Source organism: Oncorhynchus clarkii, chromosome 12 (assembly GCF_045791955.1).
Source record: "Oncorhynchus clarkii lewisi isolate Uvic-CL-2024 chromosome 12, UVic_Ocla_1.0, whole genome shotgun sequence".
Taxonomy (NCBI): domain Eukaryota; kingdom Metazoa; phylum Chordata; class Actinopteri; order Salmoniformes; family Salmonidae; genus Oncorhynchus; species Oncorhynchus clarkii.
The window spans coordinates 20535776-20557379 of NC_092158.1; the positions used below are offsets into that span (position 1 = coordinate 20535776).

Below are 21604 nucleotides of genomic sequence, written 5' to 3' on the forward strand. Positions count from 1 at the left end.
TAGCTACCTAAAGCTGGAAAATATGCTATGGTCGTTACTCGCTAGCAATCTAACTACAGTAACGTTAGCTGGGGTGGATGGTCTTATATTCCCTGAACCTTGTTCTCAGGGTATCCATACCCCAAGGGTATTAAGTGAGACATACCCAGGATGTTAACGAGCTAGCTGTGTCAACACAATCACTATTATTGTTAGCTGGATAACACAACAACTATCTAGCTATGCTTAGCTAGCTATATGCCTAAACTATAGAAGTCATGATTTATGATAACTAGGGGCAATGTAAAATGTCTATGCTAAATGGTCATACATTCTTCTTCTCTACCACAGATTACCACAACATCTCAGACTCTAGGATGGGAAAATACTTACAAGAAAGAAACAGATGGAGACAGTTGTCGATTTCCATTGTTACTTGTAATGTTAAAAAGGAAAGAAAAAGACAATCCCATGTTTCTATATTAGCTAGCTTTCTAGAGAAGGGTGCAATTGTGGCCCCCAATTCGGGGAGTTCCTGCATGTGATTAATTATACACACCATTAGGCTACCACTAATTGCATTCTGAAAATACAGATACAAAGTTTCAGAAAATTTGAAAAATCGCATGAAATGAGGCATTATCAATTTAATTCAAGATCAGAACAATATTTTTTGTTTACTATTGGACTTCTCAGCACATACGTGTCACTTCACTGACGTTTAGGCCTATTCTGGAGATGCAAATGACTGCACCACAGAACAAAAGAAAAACAGTTTATTTTTCTGTGTCCTTGATGGCAAAAAATAAAAGCAGTGGTCTGCTCAACAAATTATCCAAACAGTCCTCCTGATTTCCCATTCCTCAAAAGATATGAAGCAGCCTTACTCCCTATTACTTTGTAGCAGTGCATTGAATGTGGGGGAAATAACAGACAAAAGAGAAAAGGAAACTTACTGTTGAGATGTATTAGCTCATCAAAAACATAGCTATATTTTCTCTGAAATCTACGAGACAGGCCAGGCTAAAACTACAGACCATTGAAACATAGTACAGTAGAGTAGGCCGACCTCAGACAGCTAAACTACATAGGGTTCACTGTGGGTGACTGACCACCAAGAAAGATTGATGTGTACATACATAAGTACACCAGATCGCAGGTTGATTCATGTCAATTTGCTGCTAGCAGATGAAGAGTGCCAAAACAAAGCATGAGGTGCTGAGGGAACAGAAGGGCAGAGGGCTGTGAGTCATAAAGCAGCTGACTCGGCACAGGATTTGGGCTAATCAGCAACATCCCTCCAGTGCATAACTGCATCATCTCCTTTATATCACCCCAGAGAAAACACCACGGAGGGGGGAAGGGTGGGAAAAATAACTAAATCCGAAATGTTAATGAATGCTCTGACTCACCATCTTCCCTCCATTGGGCCACATTTGAAAAGGTGAGAGGATGGAATAATGTGTAGGCTATGGTTCACATATCATCAGCAGACTGAATAAAAGCAGTCAGGGGGATGCAGTTTATACAGTGTTATCAGCCCTGTACTCTGCAATGTCCTCTGTGTGTAAGTCAAGTGGATTTTCAACAGCTGAGCTCTGTGTGTCTCAAAATGGAGAACAAACTCTTTTTTGTACGACCTTCACAACTTCATAGGAAACTTCTTAACAAGTTGTCTGTGTTTACTGTTACAGGAGGGCCCGGCTATCTCAGATTGGTGTCATCATGAGTCTGTGCTCTTCACATTAGAATCTCAGCCTGATATCAACACAGTGAGTTGGCAGAGGACACTCTCCCCAGGAGGTTAAACCTGGCATTTAGACTCAGTCACAGAGGGCCCATTCATGTTTAAACAGCAGTAAGCATAGGCGTCACACCCCCTAACCAAGTGGTGGGCCAACTCCCCTGTAGGAATGCATTATAGATTAGACACCTACTGATGCTAGCCATGCTCTGACTGGGAGGCTGAGAGATTCAACTTTGAGCGCTGGCTGTCTTTCCCCCAGGCAACACAGAGTCACAGCATATCACGGCAGGCGAGCTTAATCCACTTTAATAAGGAGGCAGTGGGCGGGCAGATAACTGGGGGGGAGATGTAGCGATATAAAATAACCTTGTGTTGTGCTGCAATCAACTGTGCCATCAGTAATATTACCCACATTTCAGCAAGGGTCACATGGGCTTCGACTCTAGGCACACGTGAAGGTTTGTCTGAAAGTCTGAAACTTTCTCACACAACCCTAGCTCTTATTCTACTGGGATAACTATTTTGCAGCTTCCAGTAGTAGGACATATTTTAACTTATTTGACTTGATCAATACCGTATTTATTACTAAGCTATTAGGCTACATAGATAGTAGCCCAATAAAGACGGCAACCAATAGGGACAGCACTCACTCACCAACAGTCCATTTAGCTGTGTATTGGGACATAAAAATGATTCACACACCTTGACTTTATAGAGATTGATGACATTTCACAAAGGTGCTTTCTTTTGTCTCCTGATTGCAAGCTCATGTGTTACAATACATCTCCTTTCCTCAGAGTTCTTATTTTCAAGAACAGAGTCCTTGGAAAGAGTATCCAGCAGAGCTGCAACAATCTGTGAAATGTTCCTCCACACAGACTGACAGAACAACAGAACTCATACAGTACATTATTTACATCCCAGTGCCAGCCTCAGGCCCCAGGTGGACACATCAGAGAAGGAAACAAACTGGCTCACTGCTAAGAAACCATGACCCATGCTGATGTGCAACTAAACACCGGAAGATACACAAATTTGGCATTTAAATGACAATACTACAGTCCCAGTCTGCTCCAACAAATGTTAATTTGTGAGAAAATATTTCCTCAGTCACATAACATCTCCAGGGGAGGAGTCAATAGAGGAAACATAAGAGGGATGGAGCTAGGGTAGAAGAGCACAAGACGGATGGGAGAGATAGGGAGGGAGGAAGGGGGAGATGTTTAGTCAATGCAAGATGTTTGTAAGCATTTGTGACACCCTGACACTTGTCCATTGAATCATTATTGGCAGAATGATTGAGGAGATTTTGGGCACCACTGTAGGCATATACTGCAAGAGAAATTCTTACAAGCCTACTATTTTCATACACTGTTTCTTCATATGAGAGGCTATTACACTAATTGCACATCAAGAAAAGAAAGGATTTGGAAAGGGTAACTGTGCAGTGCCATTCCCTAAGGTTGGGTTTCAAATGTCAGTGTTACTTATTAGCTCAATTGAATGACGTATCAGAGCAGGACTTTAGGCTACTGCATAAGTCCTGTTCTGATACTGTTGAATTAAAAGCTAGATCGCCATTAAGTTATTTCTTTGAAAAAGAACAAAGTACCTAGAGATATAGTCCCATATTTCAAATCCCATGGCAAACTTTCACTAAGTGCTCGTCCTTAGTAGGCCTTTGTTGTCTGAAAGCCTCTTTCCAAAACCCCATCTATTGGAAGTAAGATCATTTTCCATGAAATTAGATATAAACAATATCTAAAACTGACAAATAATTACAAAGCGGAACTGAAGCACCCCATCTCAGTCACTCATTGATGCAAATAACTTACTTCAGCATTAATGTGCATATGAACCTCCTAATCCAAATCACACTTGTCTGTCACTGAAATGCAAGAATCCACCACTACATAGTCTTGAGTGACTACAGTAGCCCTACAAAATAGACTAAATAGAATAATTTATAAATAGCACGATGATGCTAAGTGAAAGGATGAACGAAAAGGCTCAGTCCCTCTCTGGATTTTGACAAAGTGCCACTGAACTGGCAATTTGACAATCCTACAGATTCGATGAAGACCTGAACGTTTGGACCATGTGATTATAAAACAGAGCAGACATACAGTCAACAGCGGTTGCTGCAGTTATTCCTGGCTCTGCCTCTGTGGGTTTGGGTTGAGACAGCCGAATGCTCCACTCAGCTCATCACCAGGAGCGTGTGTGAGATTCAGACTGACACAATGAGGACGTGATTCAGAGTTCAGAGCCTCTCTAAGTCCAGTTAAGGATGGTGTAGACTAGAGGATGGATCTGCCCGGAGGAGAGTCATCATCAGGCCCGGAGCTCCAGGTTACAGACCCTTTCAAAGACCACAAGGTATTTCAGGTCATTTCACTTTGATCCTAACAAGAGTCTTTAAACGCTCTGCCTCAGTGGCTTCCTTCAACTACTGTATTATTCTCTGAAATCCCAGACCACATTGGCACATTATGGGATGCAACCAGTCTGTTTGGACTCTAGAGAGACTACTACTGCATCACTGATGACTTCTAAATGTCACATTTTCCAAAGCACAACCCAACCTACTAACGTTACTATTTGATCAATGGTTAGTCTATACTGGGGGGAGAAACTTTTAACAATTTACTGTTCAAACCTCAAAGTCAGTTGCGTTTAAGATAGGTTGGTGATGACGAGCCACAATGGAAGGTTTGGGAGCTATGTCATATATAGAACTCTGTAAATTGTCTTTTGCTTTGAGTCAAGAAACTTGCCATGAGGCCTACGGCAGGACATGAGGCCTACAGGAGGACACAGACTAACAGAGTTCAAGGACACAACTCTGACTCCACAAAACCAATGCTGGGTCCATCCATTTCAGTCTTCACAGCCTCTTGGGAACATAATTACTTTAGAGGGGAGATTTGATTTATCAGGTAACTGCCTAGATGCCTGCTGTGTCATCACGGTTTGATCTTACAGTAATTGTGGGAACACTGACCCTTACTGTAAAATACATTTCTGAAATCACCTCCCTTCCTGAATAAATTAATTTGACTGTGAATGTACAGTATAATCACCCATCACCTAATCTACTCTGCCTTTATCGGTACATCCTTCCACCACTACCAATCCATTAGTCAGCTGTCTGCATGAAATTACGGAAACGCATAATAAAAATGATCAAAACCTCAAACTTGCTGGTGGCCCTTTTCACCTCCCTCGGCCTCTGGCTGCTCGGGCCAATCACACAGCAGCAGTGTCAGACCAGAGTCATGTAATCTGGTTTGATGGCATACAGTTGTAGCTCTGCAGCAGCCCAGTGAGTCTCTCTCAGTGGTATTTGCCTTTACCCAGACTGGGCAACATTCTAGGGGCGGACACCATACTGTATGTGACTGTCATGTTTACACTGCTGAGAGAGACTAACTGGGCTGCTGCAGCGCCACAACTGTTTGCCATCAAACCAGATGACGTGACACTGCTGCTGTCCTGTCTTCAGTCAGCTGTCCATTCCACCCCCCAAAAAACTGTTAAGATGGCTATTCTATTTTTATGATGGTTTTCATCCATAATACAATAATTGTGCCAGCCATGACAGCAGCCCCTGTTGTAGCAGTGTAAGCAACAGTAATGCTTAGGAATAACAGCAGTAGCTACCTTTATAAGTAGAGCTCACTGGTGCTGAAGTAAATCAGCTGCATTGATTGAGACTAACTTGATTTGTACTGTAAAACTCCCTTTACCCTCTACTCCTCCTCTTTCTCTCACTCGTTACATTCCATTTCTGGTACTGGCATTCCGGCATTTTCCTTCCTTCGCTCCGCTTTTTGCTATGTGATTTTCTTCAGGTCGAAAGCATTTAGAGAATAACAACAAACAAGATGAAAGCCCTGTAACATGGCATAAATCATCTTCCACAGAGGCAACAACAGTATGCATGCAGCTTTTGCATCAAACTGGACCATTAGTCTATCTTACCAAACAGTCCATCACAACACTTTATTTCCAAATGCTTATTGTAAGTTTGGACAAACATCATTAATCAAGTAGCCAAAATCCTTTCAGAGAATTACAAGCACAGTGAGAATGAATGTTCACAGTTATCACAGCATGCCTTAGTTAGATAGGAAGAGAAACAACAATTCCACAGTCTAATTGTGACAATATTCACAATTGCCTCTCAAATGTCATAGATGGAACATCGGACTGAGAAATAGTTTAAGGGTGCAACAGGGTCATCCTAAGTCAACTCCTCCCTGTGCCCATTTGAGTCTATAATTTATTCTTGCAGGCCTGGACATTTTAAGAAATTTGAAATATACTGAACAAAAATATAAATGCAACATCAGCTAAAATAAAAGATCCCTAAATATTCCACATGCACAAAAAGCTTATTCTCCTCAAATTTTGTGCACAAATTTGTTTATATCCCTGTCATTGAGCATTTATCTTTTGCCAGGATAATCCATCCACCTGACAGGTGTGGCATATCAAGAAACCAATTAAACAGTATGATCATTACACAGGTGCACCTTGTGCTGGGGGACAATAAAGAACCACTCTTAAATAGTGCAGTTCTGTCATACAATACAAGGCCACAGATGTCTCAGTTTGAGGGAGCATACAATTGGCTTGCTGACTGCAGGAATGGCTACCAGAGCTGTTGCCAGAGAATTACAATGTTCATTTCTATACCAACGTTGTTTTTGAGATTTTGGCACTACGTCCAGCCGGCCTCACCACCGCAGACCACATGTAACCACGCCAGCCTAGGACCTCCACATCCGACGACCTGAACAGCTGATGAAACTGTGGATTTCCACAACCAAAAATATTTTGCACAAACTGTTGTTTTGCAGAAAGTGCTCGTCATCCTCACCAAGGTCTTGACCTGACTGCAGTTCAGTGTCGTAACCGACTTCATTGAGGACAATGCTTACCTTCGATGACCACTGGCACGCTGGAGAAGTGTGCTCTTTGCATACGAATCCCGGTTTCAACTGCACCGGGCAGATGGCAGACGGCGTATATGGCGTTGTGTGGGCGAGCGGTTTGCTGATATCAAAGTTGTGAACAGAGTGCCTGATGGTGGCGGTGGGGTTATGGTATGGGCAGGCACAAGCTACAGACAACGAACACAAATGCATTTTATCGATAGCACAGAGATACCATAACGAGATCCTGAGGCCCATTGTCGTGCCATTAATTTTCCGACATCACCTCATGTTTCAGCATGATAATGCATGGCCCCACGATGCAAGGATGGGGAACAATTGCCGGAAGCTGAAAATGTCCCAGTTCTTCCTTGGCCTGCATACTCACCAGACATGTCACCCATTGCGTTTGGGATGCTCTGGATCGACGGAGTGCTCCAGTTCCTGACAATATTCAGCAACTTCGCACAGCCATTGAAGAGGAGTGGGACAACATTCCACAGGCCACAATCAACAGCCTGATCTTTAATTTCTTATCCATATTTTTTTTAACTGCATTGTTGGTTAGGGTCTCATAAGTAAGCATTTCACTGTAAGGTCTACCTGTTGTATTCGGCACATGTGACTAATACAATTAGATGTGATTTGATTTGGCTGATACACCTCCTGATAAGTACATTTTTTTATTTTGAGGGGGGGGGGGGGGGTGGGACTGGCCCCCTGACTGCTCCCGTCTCATTCAATTAGCATCACAATGGACCTCTACATGTCCCACGACCCACGGAATGGCTTAGAAAAAAACAACAAAACAAAGCAACCAAAACATACTGGTTATGGTATGTAAGTTATGCTTACTGAGTACTGTAGTAGTACTTTTTTTATTTTAATTTAACTAGGCAAGTCAGTTAAGAACAAATTCTTATTTACAATGACGGCCTAGGAACAGATACCTTGTCAGCTCAGGGATTCGATCTAGCAACCTTTCGGTTACTGGCCCAACGCTCTAACCACGAGGCTAACTGCCACACTAGTGCTGTAGTGTATGCCTTTATTAAGAAGCCTGGTGCTTAGCCCAGAGCTAAGAAAAATTATGAGTTATGAGCTGACACTCAAATTTGAATTATGAGTTTGTTTCATAAGCTAAGGCATTTAGGGAAATATTGAACATTAGGGATTTTAGAACATATTTATGCAAGTAATCATTTCTTCCCTGACTTATATAAAAGCCTAAGGGGAGCTCACTTGGCGAAAAATCTATTTTGATGCTAGAGCAGTGAGGACACTGAATGGCAGGTGTTCTCTCTGCAGTTGGTTCTCTCCAAATCATGTTTCTCAGATGGTGTGCTGAGGCATTGCAAGTTGTCCTTGCTAGTTCCCGATCAAACCATCTTTAATTATGGACCAACACTGATAGCCCAAACACAGCAGGGGGAAAGACAAGTTCCTCTGCCAATGTGAACAAAAGACGGCCTACATCAGATCCATTTCCACACTGATTAAACTGGGATTAGTTAGAATCTGTGGTTCTGGTTAAACATGGACATGATTAACCATTCTCCAGATTTCAAACTCTTCAAAAAACGAGTTGAAATGCAAAATGAAGAACTTTATAATTAGTGCCGTCCGTTAGCAATCTAATGTCGGCCCATCGCCATATGAAGTGAGGACAAGGAGACCGTGCTAAATGAATGCGGAACCTAGATGGATGGAAAGTTGCAGTGGCTTTGTGACAGATTTGAAGATGTCTTTTTGCTTAAGACTTCTGTTCTGATGCCACACCCTGTCCCACCCACCCCCTAAAAACACACCAGTATACATACAATAGCCTACCCACACACTTTGCCAAGCCATTCTTCACCTGAGAAACCAACATCAAACCTGAATGCACGAGCATCATTTACCCTGAAGTGACCTCCCATAGACCCATTACGCCACTCCTTTCCTCTGTCTCAACTAGAGGTCGACCGATACCGATTATTGGAGGACCAAAAAAGCCGCTACTGATTATTCGGCCAATTTTTTGTTTGTTGTTGTAATGAAGACAATTACAACAATACTGAATTAACACTTATTTTAACTTAATATAAAATATAAATAAAATCAATTTAGCCAATTTAGCAAATAAATAATGAAACATGTTCAATTTGGTTTAAATAATGCAAAAACAAAGTGTTGGAGAAGAAAGTAATATGTGCCATGTAAAAATATGTGCCATGTAAGAAAGCTAACGTTTAAGTTCCTTGCTCAGAACATATGAAAGTTGGTGGTTCCTTTTAACATGAGACTTCAATATTCCAAGGTAAGAGGTTTTAGGTTGTAGTTAATATAGTATTTATAGGACTATTTCTCTCTATACCATTTGTATTTCATATACCTTTGACTATTGGATGTTCTTATAGGCACTATAGTTTTGCCAGTGTAACAGTATAGCTTCCGTCCCCCTCCTCGCCCCTACCTGGGCTTGAACCAGGAACACATCGACTACCGCCACACTCGAAGCATTGTTACCCATCACTCCACAAAAGCCGTGGCCCTTGCAAAGCAAGGGGAATAACTACTCCAAATCTAAAAGCGAGTAAAGTTTGAAACAGTATTAGCGCACACCCAGCTAACTAGCTAGCCATTTCACATTGGTTACACCAGCCATTAGGCTTGAAGTCATAAACAGTGATGTGCTTGCGAAGAGCTGCTGGCAAAACGCACAATTTGAATGAATTATTACGGGCCTGCTGCTGCTCAGTCAGATTGCTCTATCAAATCAGACTTAATTATAACATAATAACACACAGAAATACGAGCCTTTGGTCATTAATATGATCGAATCCGGAAACTATCATTTCGAAAACAAAACATTTATTATTTCAATGAAATACGGAACCGTTCGGTATTTTATCTAACGCGTGGCATCCCTAAGTCTAAATATTCTTGTTACATTGCACAACCTTCAATGTATGTCATAATTACGTAAAATTCTGGCAAATTAGTACGCAATGAGCCAGGCAGCCCAAACTGTTGCATATACCCTGACTCTGCGTGCAATGAACGCAAGAGAAATTACACAATTTCACCTGGTTAATATTGCCTGGTAAACTGGATTAGTAGTTATAACTAGTGATTATGATTGATTGTTTTTTATAAAATAAGTTTAATGCTAGCTAGCAATTTACCTTGGCTTCTACTGCGTTCGCGTAATAGGCAGGCTACTCGTGCAGTGCAATGGTTAAAGCGTTGGACTAGTTAACTGTGCAGTTGCAAGATTGGAACCCCTGAGCTGACAAGGTGAAAATCTGTCATTCTGCCCCTGAACAAGGCAGTTAACCCACAGTTCCTAGGCAGTCATTGAAAATAAGAATGTTCTTAACTGACTTGCCTAGTTAAATAAAAGGTATAAAAAAACAACAAAAAATATATATTTTAATAATTGGAAATCGGCGCCCCAAAATATTGATTTACGATTGTTATGAAAACTTGAAGTCAGCCCTAATTAATCGGCCATTCCGATTAATCGGTGGACCTCTAGTCTCAACATATACATCACCCTCCTAAACCAAGCCAATCTATCCTCTCTGCCCTTAGATGTGGTTCACACAGAAGTCATCAGAATCACAATCAACAACAACTAACCCTTGTTGATAGGATATTGTGGTGGTGTTCAGATAGAATACATTACAGATATGGGCCTATAGGTCTTTTCTAAATTGTATGCTGTCAATGAATGTGACCATATTTGGGGAGAATTTCATTTTGGAGGCAGTTGTTTAAATTTGGTCTGTTCTGCCATGTCAGACGCTGCCGTGGTGAAACTTTAGTGAAGACTGATCGTAATGAGCCCCAAGCACGTCTCTTAATGACACGTTTTTAAATTACACTCAGCTGAGTATGTGTACCTCTACGCTCCTCTCTTCCAGTTCTTCCTTTTCCACTGTGAAACAAAAAGAAACCCAACTGCATATTGGGCGGAAAGAAGTTTATCCTAGAAATATTGTTCCCAATTTTTATAAAATACATACAACTGGCCTAGGGTCGTCCGAGTTTGGCCGGGGTAGGCCGTCATTGTAAATAAGCATTTGTTCTAAACTGACTTGCCTAGTTAAGTAAAAAATGTTTTATAAAAAAAATAGGACCATATATGGTAATGAAACTCCCATGACTTGCAGTATGTTTTGCATCACAGACCACATTACTACAGTTCATCAGAATTCAATCACAAAGACGCAGTTAGCTCAGCAAAAAAGAAGGGATTCTGCACTCAGACATCAGCCTAAATAATAGGAGACATCAACAAAACAAGGACATAGTACCACCATGATTCTTCCTAGTAGAGACACAATAGCTAAAAGCTCATCTTGTCATGATGACATGAGGAACAGAGAGGGTAGTCAAAGCATTACCTGGAGTGATTGTAGGGCCGGGACGATAGCATTATTGTGATACTCGTTAGTATCGTGGCAAAGAAACAAAACACAAAGCAGATGAGGTATTTAGGAAAACAGCCCTAATGTCGCAAACAGACATCAATCATCATTATGTTGTCATCTAGAATCAAATGTATTTATTTTCCAAGCTATAGCACACAATATTTTATATACAGCAGCTTTTAAAAGAACCAAAGGGTGAGGTCTGCTTCGTTTTTTAATTTTTGCCATGGAAAAAAATATTGCAATACTGGTATATTTGCTATCCACCAACAGCTGTTGTTGTGAGTAATACACGCAATCAGTGCTATTTAGCAAACTGACAATGTAGCCCATGGTCATGAAAGAGTGATGCCATTGCTTATTGTTGAGTACAAAACACAGGCTCAATGAGGATAGGATAGAATAAGATTATAACCCTGCATCCATTCACTTAGTAATGGCTTTGACTACTAATTAGCTGAGCCCTACTCTCTTCCTGCCTCTTTCTCTCCTTCTCCTTCTGATCACTTCATCACACTTCCAGCAGACTTAATGAAATTGCTTTTTTTATTATTACCATCGGCTGCTGCACTGGGTCGATACAATCAAGCAAGAGTTGGTCCTGCTTGCTTTGTAGGTGTCCGAAAACACAGAAGAGATACACAAGGATGTTTATGATCTCTACAAGGAAACATGGATGATCCGTCTTTTAACTTCATTATTCTAATGTGTGTGTGCGTGTGTTTACGCTCACGCATGGCCATGGACTGACAGAATTGTCGTCAGGATGTGTATGCTGTGCTAAATATGCAGAACAGAAGAGACAGAAAAACTAACACACAGCCATAGATCAGAGCTGAACGTCAGACATCTGATTCATAACAGTGAGAATATTCAATAACACACTGGATGTAATAGTAGTAGAGCCGGGATGATAAACCGGAAAACACTGACCCTACCGATCACTTATCGCAGGCATTTTGCTGATAACGTTCAGAACAATAAGAAGCCTATACTAGAGAAATGTGAAGTTTGAAATTAAATACATTTGCTAATATGGGTGATTGTTAATGGGACAATTGATGGCTTCAACAATCAAAATAGTAGTAGTTGAAATTATCATTTTAAACTGGTGCACATTAATGTTACAAATGTATTGTTCTATTTATTGTTATCACATCAATTCAGGCAGCCTTCTCCAACGAATACTGATAATCTAAAGAGAGACATAAAACAAACAACCTTTTAAAACAACAGCCAGATAGGTGGTACGTTTCTGGAAGTAGGCTCCACCTGTATAGGTGGGTGAAGGGAGGGAAATAGGGGGGAGGAGAAGCAGAGAATAACAGTGAGAAAAAGTTGCACTACCGGTTTCCCTTGTGACCCTGATGAAGTAATATTTTTTGTGTAACGTCTAACAATGAGTGTTTTAAAATGGATTTGCCTTTTTGATACTACCGGTATCCATGTCAGTCAACCAACCTGGACTTCAACAGCAACACTGACAGTAACACTGATTAAACTCATGAGATTGAGAGGTTATAACACTACTATAACCCTACTAGTGGTAAAATAAATATGTTGGTAAACGCTCATTGCTATTCGCGGTGAGTAAAGTAACGCTACCTATACTTTCAATGCATTTTTCTGCAAAAGGTGGGTAAACACTCGCTCAAAATAAAAATAGTGCGTAATTGCCGTTTGTGTGTTTACCCCCCAACACACCAGCGAATATAACACTGGATATTTTGCCATCATATTATTACAAACATGTCACTTATGATTTAATTTTTAAAAATCAGCTAGGCTAACCTTTGGGCTGTTGACAAACATTTGGACTCAAACTTTCATTGCTAAAACAATATTTTTTCATTATGCCTTTTCTGTGAATTATGAATGTGTTTTGTAACAGTACAGTAGGTGAAAATCATCTTATCTATGGGATAAGTTGGACTCTGAGGGTAGTAAATGAGAGAACTGGTAATGAAAATCAGACGTGAGTAGAGAGAGAAGGTTAACCTGAACAGACTACTCTCCGGGTTCATTAAAATACACTTTATAACTGGTGAAGTAAACACACACAGGTAAGATGAAAACCCCGTTCTAGTGCTGCTAATATCCCGCCCTGCTATGATGTGTGTCAGCACAATGACTAGTACCTGAGAGGGCCCAAAATCTGTTTTCTCCAGCAGGTGGCGTTTTTCCTTATTTAAAAAATAAGGAGTTTTTGTATGGAGGTCAATGTGAGTGTTGAATATGGTCAACGAAAAAATGGAATGGCCACTTATAAAATGCATTTTATCAAACACAACTATGCTGTTCACACGTGTATCTGCCCTTTCATTGGCTAGAATGGTCCTATCTGATCTTGCCTCCTCCCTCTCAGGGGGAGTGGGATATGCAAAAAACGAATTTCCAATTTGTTCATGTGTGAAATAGGAAAAATGTAAGTACCCAACTAATTATTATTTAAGTGTCTGCTTCATGGCAAAATTCTTCACTGCTTTTTTAATGTGGCTCACTGTACATTTATGGTTAACTTCCCTTCAGCTACGATGCACATCGGACCAAAACACTGTCTTCTGGTGTCTACAATGAAATGTGTGTGAGTATGAAAGAGCCTTTACAATATACAAGTCTCTAAGTTGGCTCTGGAAGCAAGTGGCTCATTGACAGCCACCCTATTACCAATTTTGACAGGAAAGTACTGCTGGCATGTCTAATAAATAATGTATGGAGCAGCATTACAGCATTATCTCATAGCTTTCGACATCTTGCAACTGTAAGCAACTCTGGATAAAAGAATCTGCAAAATGACAAAAAGACAGCAGGGGTTCAAACTGTAGAAGCCAGTTCCTACATTTGAATATAATTTTATCAAACACAACTATGCTACATGTTATCTCTGAGACCCTCAGGATGACAAATCAGAACAAGATTACTGAATGTAAGTAAATGATCTACAGTTGAAGTCGGAAGTTTACATACACTTAGGTTGGAGTCATTATAACTTGTTTTTCAACCACTCCACAAATTTCTTGTTAACAAACTATAGTTTTGGCAAGTCGGTTAGGACATCTACTTTGTATGACAAGTAATTTTTCCAACAATTGTTAACAGACAGAATATTCATCGTATAATTCACTGTATCACAATTTCAGTGGGTCAGAAGTTTACATCCACTAAGTTGACTGTGCCTTTAAACAGCTTGGAAAATTCCAGAAAATTATGTCATGGCTTTAGAAGCTTCTGATAGGCTAATTGACATCATTTGAGTCAATTGGAGGTGTACCTGTGGATGTATTTCAAGGCCTACCTTCAAACTCAGTGCCTCTTTGCTTGACATCATGTGAAAATCAGAAGAAATCAGCCAAGACCTCAGGAAAAAAAAATTGTAGACCTCCACAAGTCTGGTTCATCATTGGGAGCAATTTCCAAATGGCTGAAGGTACCACGTTCATCTGTACAAACAATAGTACGCAAGTATGAACACCATGGGACCACTAAGCTGTTATACCACTCAGGAAGGAGACGCGTTCTGTCTCCTAGAGATGTGCAAATCAATCCCAGTGCAAATCAATCCCAGAACAACAACAAAGGACCTTGTGAAGATGCTGGAGGAAACAGGTACAAAAGTATCTATATCCACAGTAAAGCGAGTCCTATATAGATATAACCTGAAAGGCCACTCAGCACGGAGGAAGCCACTGCTCCAAAACCGCCATAAAAAAAGCCAGACTACGGTTTGCAACTGCACATGGGGACAAAGATTGTCATTTTTGAGAAATGTCCTCTGGTTTGATGAAAGAAAAATAGAACTGTTTGGCCATAATGACGATCGTTATGTTTGGAGGAAAAATGGGGAGGCTTGCAAGCCGAAGAACACCATCTCAACCGTGAAGCACGGGGATGGCAGCATCATGTTGTGGGGGTGCTTTGCTGCAGAAGGGACTGGTACACTTCTCAAAATAGATGGCTTCATGATGCAGGAAAATTATGTGGATACATTGAAGCAACATCTCAAGACATCAGTCAGGAAGTTAAAGCTTGGTTGCAAATGGGTCTTCCAAATGGACAATAACCCCAAGCATACTTCCAAAGTTGTGGCAAAATGGCTTAAGGACAACAAAGTGCACAAGCAGAGCAACATAGGACAAGCAAGACATAGCATACAGACAGAGCAACATAGGACAAGCAAGACATAGCATACAGACAGAGCAACATAACACAAAAAGCAACAAGACAAAATCCAAAAAAGCAACAGTGTTTCCACACCTAACAAGCTACAGACAACAGACAACATGGAAATCGGCAATACACAGCTAGGGATTATGTTCACAAATCTGATTGACCTTTAACCATGTCTTCATGTTTTTTGTGAAAGTGTGATAGGTGGTTCAGTTATGTGTGTCTGATGGCAGTGTATTCCAGACATGGGAAGCTCTCACAGAGAAAGCGGATTTACTAAAGGTGTTTTTCCTTAAGGGAACTATACAGTCACCTCTCATGGCAGACCTTGTGGATCTGCTGCCATGTGTTTGGGTTTTCTGTTTAAAAAAAAATACTGAGTGGAGGGGGAGCCAGGCCATTTAGGATCTTGAATACAAGACATGCGTAGGTGTATTGCACAAGATTTTCCCAACTCAGGAGCTCATGCTTTCTGAGGATGTAACAGTGATGATGGCTACTGGGATTCCAATCAAGCACTTTGAGAGCCTGTTTGTAGACAGACTGAATGGGATTTAATGTTGTACAGCAAGCTTGGGCCCAACTAGTCAAGCAGTATGTTAAGTGGGGGAGTATCATAGATTTGAAGTACAGTTTTGCTATCTCTGTAGTCAAACAAAATCGGAAATGAGCTAGGTTGAATTTGGTTATTTGAATTACCTTTTTCACCTGCTTTTTAAAAGAGGGGTTGGAATCAAGTATGATGCCAAGGTACTTAAAATCAGATACCACCTGGAGCTTCTCCCCTGACACATAGACATCTGGCTCAGTAGCATCTGTTGCCCTCTTTGTGAAGAACATGCAGACAGTTTTTTTCACATTGAAATGCAAACAAGAGTCACTGAGCCACTTTGTAACCTGGACCATTACAGTAGTGAGTTCTTGTGCAGCTTGTTGTTTGCTCTTTGCATGCACATATATCACTGTATAATCTGCATACATTTCAACTTCAGACCCAGTACAGACAGCAGAAGGCAGATCATTAATGTACAGGCTGAACAGGAGGGGCCACAGTATTGACCCTTGGGGCACGCCCACATCATAGCTAAGAGTGGGCGACAGCTCATTACTCACTCTGACACACTGAGTTCTGCATTCAAGGTATGATTTCATCCTTCTCATGCACATGGTGCGCATTTACTTTGAACACTGAGGCTGTTATGCTTGAAGTTAGTTATAACACAGTGTCCAAGTACTACTGTGGTTATTTGATCATAATGTAGGTCTATCAGAGTGGCTTACCATACAAAACAATGGAGAAAATGCATCCCATAACATTTTAACATGGAAATAGCTGTTCTATCATTTAGCCTACAGTAGCTGCCAATGTGAGGTGTTCAATGTAGGCCTACAATCCATGAGATTTAAAAAAAAACACAAAAACATGTACAGTAGGGATTGACATTCACCTGTACACTTGTCCTTCAGACAAGGTTGTGACTGAAAATGCTGTTGTTTGATGCAAGAAACCACTTTACAAAATAAAATGCATTATTCTTCCCATACCATTATTACAGAGAATCAGACAAATTACGCTACCCTCTGCCTATTTATTGGCTACTTAGTTTATTCAAGCCCATCTCCAAATACAACACTGTCCCTTTAAGAAATAAAAAAAGCTCTTTACCGGACTTGTTTTTCAAAGATGGCTAGACGCACACATTTTGTGCTCTTGTAGGAAGCAACCACTCCCCCATTGCTAACTAGAAATTTGCTTTAACTCGGCTAATAACTCACTTAATAGCAAAGATTATGAACAAATGTGCACGTGGCTACATGCAGCTCTCACTCATCTCAAAACAAGCGCATCTACTCACGACCACGCCTGCTGTAACACAGTCCAGTTCAAAGTGAATGGCACAGATCCATATGGCAATGGTCTATTTACAGATAGGGACACAGCAGCTCTGACTGGTTATGGTGCACTGGTCTGTGTAGAGTATGGGCCTGAGTCGTGCCTGTCAATGCAATAGAATCTTTCTCCAATGCGCTCTGCCTATAAGAAAATATCTTGCATAGATCGTTTTGTTTTGGTATGTTGCATTGAAAGTGGCTAATATTGCATTGATTCGATCACAATTCCCACAGTAAAGGGAAACGTAGATAGTGTTAACTACTTCCAGTGTCCCAGAGAGGGAACATTGGAAGTAACTACTACATAAGTAGAACAATATTGAGGAATAGGTGTAACCTGCATGTTTAGACAATAGACGTAACTGAAAAAGCCATTTCCTCAACAAGTAAAAAGTTTCTAAAGAGTTCTAAAGAAAACAAAAGCTATTTTTGTAATTTCTGCAGTGGAATGTGGAACTGGATTTTGAGTCATGTAGACTAGAGGATTAGTGACAAATAATGTATGTAACCTGATTCTGTTCTTCTCAATCCAATAACTTCAAAGACAAGTAATTCCGGTGATGCTGCACACAAATATCCTAGGTTAATCAATGCAGAGGCCTACACCACAAGGAATTATAATAACAATGGTAACCAAATACAATTTCTTTGCTTAGGCATAATATTCATAATACTTATTTTAAACACATCAATCAAAGTCAAATAGTATGCCGGTAGCATATCTATTGTCTGTACTGTAAACATCACAAATTCCACAAAGGGTTTCAGCAGTTTTCAGTCAGCATTTGTCCTAAAGGCTCTATGCTTTTGAGTATATCAACAGGAGATGCTTAATTCAATCTCAATGAAAATCAAGGATAGCCAAAGATGCATGAAATGGGTAAGTACTAGGAGTGAAAAGTGGGAATATGAAAGGACCACATTTGTGTATTGGTGTCAGCTCAAGTAATTGTTGCATGTTCATTCAACTGTGGGGGGGCCCCATGTTTGGATAACTAGTGTTGTCTAATGTGTTACTGCATACAGTATACTACCTCCAGAAATAGAATATCCACATAATTCATGATTACCACAACCCCATTTCTTCACAAAGCAACTTCAGCAAAAATTGCAATTATCCCAATGTTCAAGGCTCACTGTTGCCTGAGAGATCAAATCACAGATTATGAATGGTTTAGCTTGCTCATTTTTCCTTTCAGAAAATAATCAAATGTAGTTATTCTAGCAAAAGACTTGTCAGTATTAAAAAAATATTTATTTTACTATTATGGACACAACTAGGTCATACAGTAGTCCACAGGGCTAGAAGATAAGCCAGTACAACAGGGGCGTATTCATGACGCCAATTCTGTTGCTAAACGTTTCTTAAACGGGAGCATGCGGAACGAAACAGGGAGAGACCGATCTGCATTTGTCCAATAGAAACGCTCGTTTTAGGTGTAAACCTGTTTGATTAATGACTACAGCCCGATACCAGAACGAAACTTGCTCGTACACCTGTCAATCAAGCTGTAATGACACATAAGAGGAAAGACTCACTGGGACTGCGCTCGAGGCTCGATTTCTAATTTAACACTTGTCATTTCACCTGCATTGAAATTCATGACATCGCAGCGGGGAATTCGCTACAATGGCGAATTCTACAATTCAATCATATTGTCACTATAGATATGATGGCCCAAAATGTTACAATTATGTATCAATGATGTAACAATGAATCAAACTGTAGCTATAGCAATAGGATAACAAATGTATAGAGAGCCAATGACTGTACAAATCACTCACCTTTGAATATAACTCGTTTACGGACATGGTCCAACAACAAGAGCACTCTCCAACAATATCACCGAAACTACGGGAGCATGGAGAAGCACCGCACTATTTATAAACGATAATATCTCATCATTGTTGATAATCTCAAAGTTTTTTCATATAATTAGAATTGTCATATTCCCGAATTCCAGAGTTGAGCTAAATGTGTTTGCCACTTCTGACCCCTTTCCTGGTGACCGCAAGTGTCTTCCCTTGGATGAGTTGTCGAACAACTCAGTTTTGCTTGATCACCCTCATATTCCTCAAAAATGAAAAACGCCAAAGATTTACGACTTGATATGGATATGCTACCCAGCCCAATGTAGGCTACAAGTGCAAATACATAAACTATAAATAGTTTAATAATAGCTTGCCTTTAGTTAATCGCCGTTAAACCCATGGACTCAGTCATGTTGACTGGCAATTTACAGAGCCGCATGCACGTTCAGAGTCCGCACGAGACCCCATCTGGCTCATCAGCGCACTACAATGTATTCGACACTAAATTAGAAAGACCAGTGGGGGGATAACCGGGACACAGTGGGGGGATAACCGGGACACAGTGGGGGGATAACCGGGACACAGTGGGGGGGTTGTTCCTAATAATGAATCTTAATTAAATGTAACCTTTTTCCTCCACAAAATCTTAATAAACATGATGTGCCTATAGTTAGTTAGTTGGAGAGGGGTAACTAATAATGAAACATCTTCATATAGCCTTAGTTCATGCCATAATTTTATCTAATTAGATATTTCCTGAACTCAGTGGACAGTAACTTAGTTCAAGGCTAGCATTGACAAGTCCTAAGTGTTATCTAATTGATTGTAGTACAATATGTGACTTGAACTAGGCTGATTCCTGAAGCCTATGAAAATGTAATGCTTGAACTTTGATATTAGTGACAGTTGAAAGATTACACACATTTGGGGACATTAGACTTTATAAAACACAGCATAATTGATACCTCCTCTCCCGCATTTAGTCCCACTATGATCAACAACATCACAAAATACAACATGTAATGTAGGTCTAAAGTAGTATGTTACCTGGCAATAAACTTCATAGTCAATCTTCTCCTCTTGTTTTTTCGCTATGGTGTTAGGTTCTTTCTGTTGCCTTTTCATGATGGTGTTATATTCCTTAGATATGTACTAGAAGATTCTGCTACTCTATTCAGAGTTAGCTGTGATTATTCCATGTTCCAGGTCATACTGTTCTCAATGCATTCTTGCCAGTAGGCTATCTGGGAGTTGAAGCTTTGCTTGAGCAATATTTCAAGCCTGCCTGAGCAGAAGACAGAACAAAACACTTTGTTCCAATAGCAGGCCATGACTCCTCCACTCCCAAACCACTCCTTCTGCAGGTATGGGGTGTTGACTGGCTTCACCTGGAATTAGACAAAATACATTCCACCCATCAAAATCATTAAAGAGAACAGATAAGATCACAGATGGTCAAAAGGAAAACATGTTATTTGTCAATGTGGTTTCCAAGAATTCAATCCAGGTCTTGTATCGGAATACGTATTTTTTTTTTTTACGTTCTACAATTTGTATGCATTCTACTGAAGTTCATAATGAACTGGTATACATAACTCGTACTTATAAGGACAAGGGTTTGTGTTATTATGGAAAAGGCCTAAAACAGTTAGTTACCAAGATGGATAGATATTACTCAGTCAGTACTTGTGAAATGTTTTCCACATCAATCCATTTGGAGAGGTGTGTGTATACAAAACTCGTTCCACAGCAACAGCAGGTGATCCTAATGTTGGGGCTAACACCATGGGTTGCTTTGGGAAACGTCACTGATAATTAGTATGACTCAATGCTTTGAAAGGGTGTTTCCTGATCATGCCACTAACAGCATGTTCTGATAGGTCAGACTGACCGCTGAAGTCCTATCATCTGCTCAACTGCCTACTGGTATTTCATAAAAGGTATGTGTCATGTGATGAGTCTAAGCATAATAATAGCCTCAATGGCAGTATGGCACTAAAATTCAGTCAGTCTAGTTGGGTGATACAATAAGCTTTTAGTCCAATTCTTATTTCTGGCACCACTGTTTCACACCTTAATTAACATGCTAAGTACTGGCACATCAGACCCCTTGACTTTTTCCACACTTTGTTACGTTACAGCCTTATTCTAAAATGGATTAAATAAAATCAATAAACACACAATACCTCATAAGACATTTTTGCAAATGTATAAAAAAAACGGAAATACTTTATTTACATAAGTATTCAGACCCTTTGCTATGAGACTTGAACTTGAGCTCAGGTTCAGCCTGGCCAAACTGGGGAGAAGGGCATTGGTCAGGGAGGTGACCAAGAACCAGATGGTCACTCTGACAGAGCTCTAGAGTTCCTCTGTGGAGATGGGAGAACCTTCCAGAAGGGCAACCATCTCTGCAGCACTCTACCAATCAGGCCTTTATGGTAGAGTGGCCAGACAGACGTCACTCCTCAGTAAAATACACATGACAGCCTGCTTGGAGTTTGCCAAAAGGCACCTAAAGGACTCAGACCATGAGGAACAAGATTCTATGGTCTAATGAAACTAAGATTGAACTGTTTGGCCTGAATGGCAAGCGTCACATCTGGAGGAATCCTGGCACCATCCCTACAGTGAAGCATGGTGGTGGC

The 21604-nt window shown here is 40.5% G+C and overlaps 1 protein-coding gene across 1 annotated transcript in view; it reads right to left on the reverse strand.

The window, feature by feature from the left end:
* The window catches only part of LOC139422858 (unconventional myosin-Vb-like), a 76295-nt gene extending 56037 nt beyond the window's left edge, over nucleotides 1-20258 (reverse strand). The window contains exon 1 of the mRNA XM_071174276.1: nucleotides 20004-20258. Within this exon, the coding sequence (XP_071030377.1) occupies nucleotides 20004-20081 (78 nt within the window). The 5' untranslated portion in view covers nucleotides 20082-20258. The remainder of the gene's footprint in view (nucleotides 1-20003) is intronic.
* Nucleotides 20259-21604: the final 1346 nt, after the last annotated feature.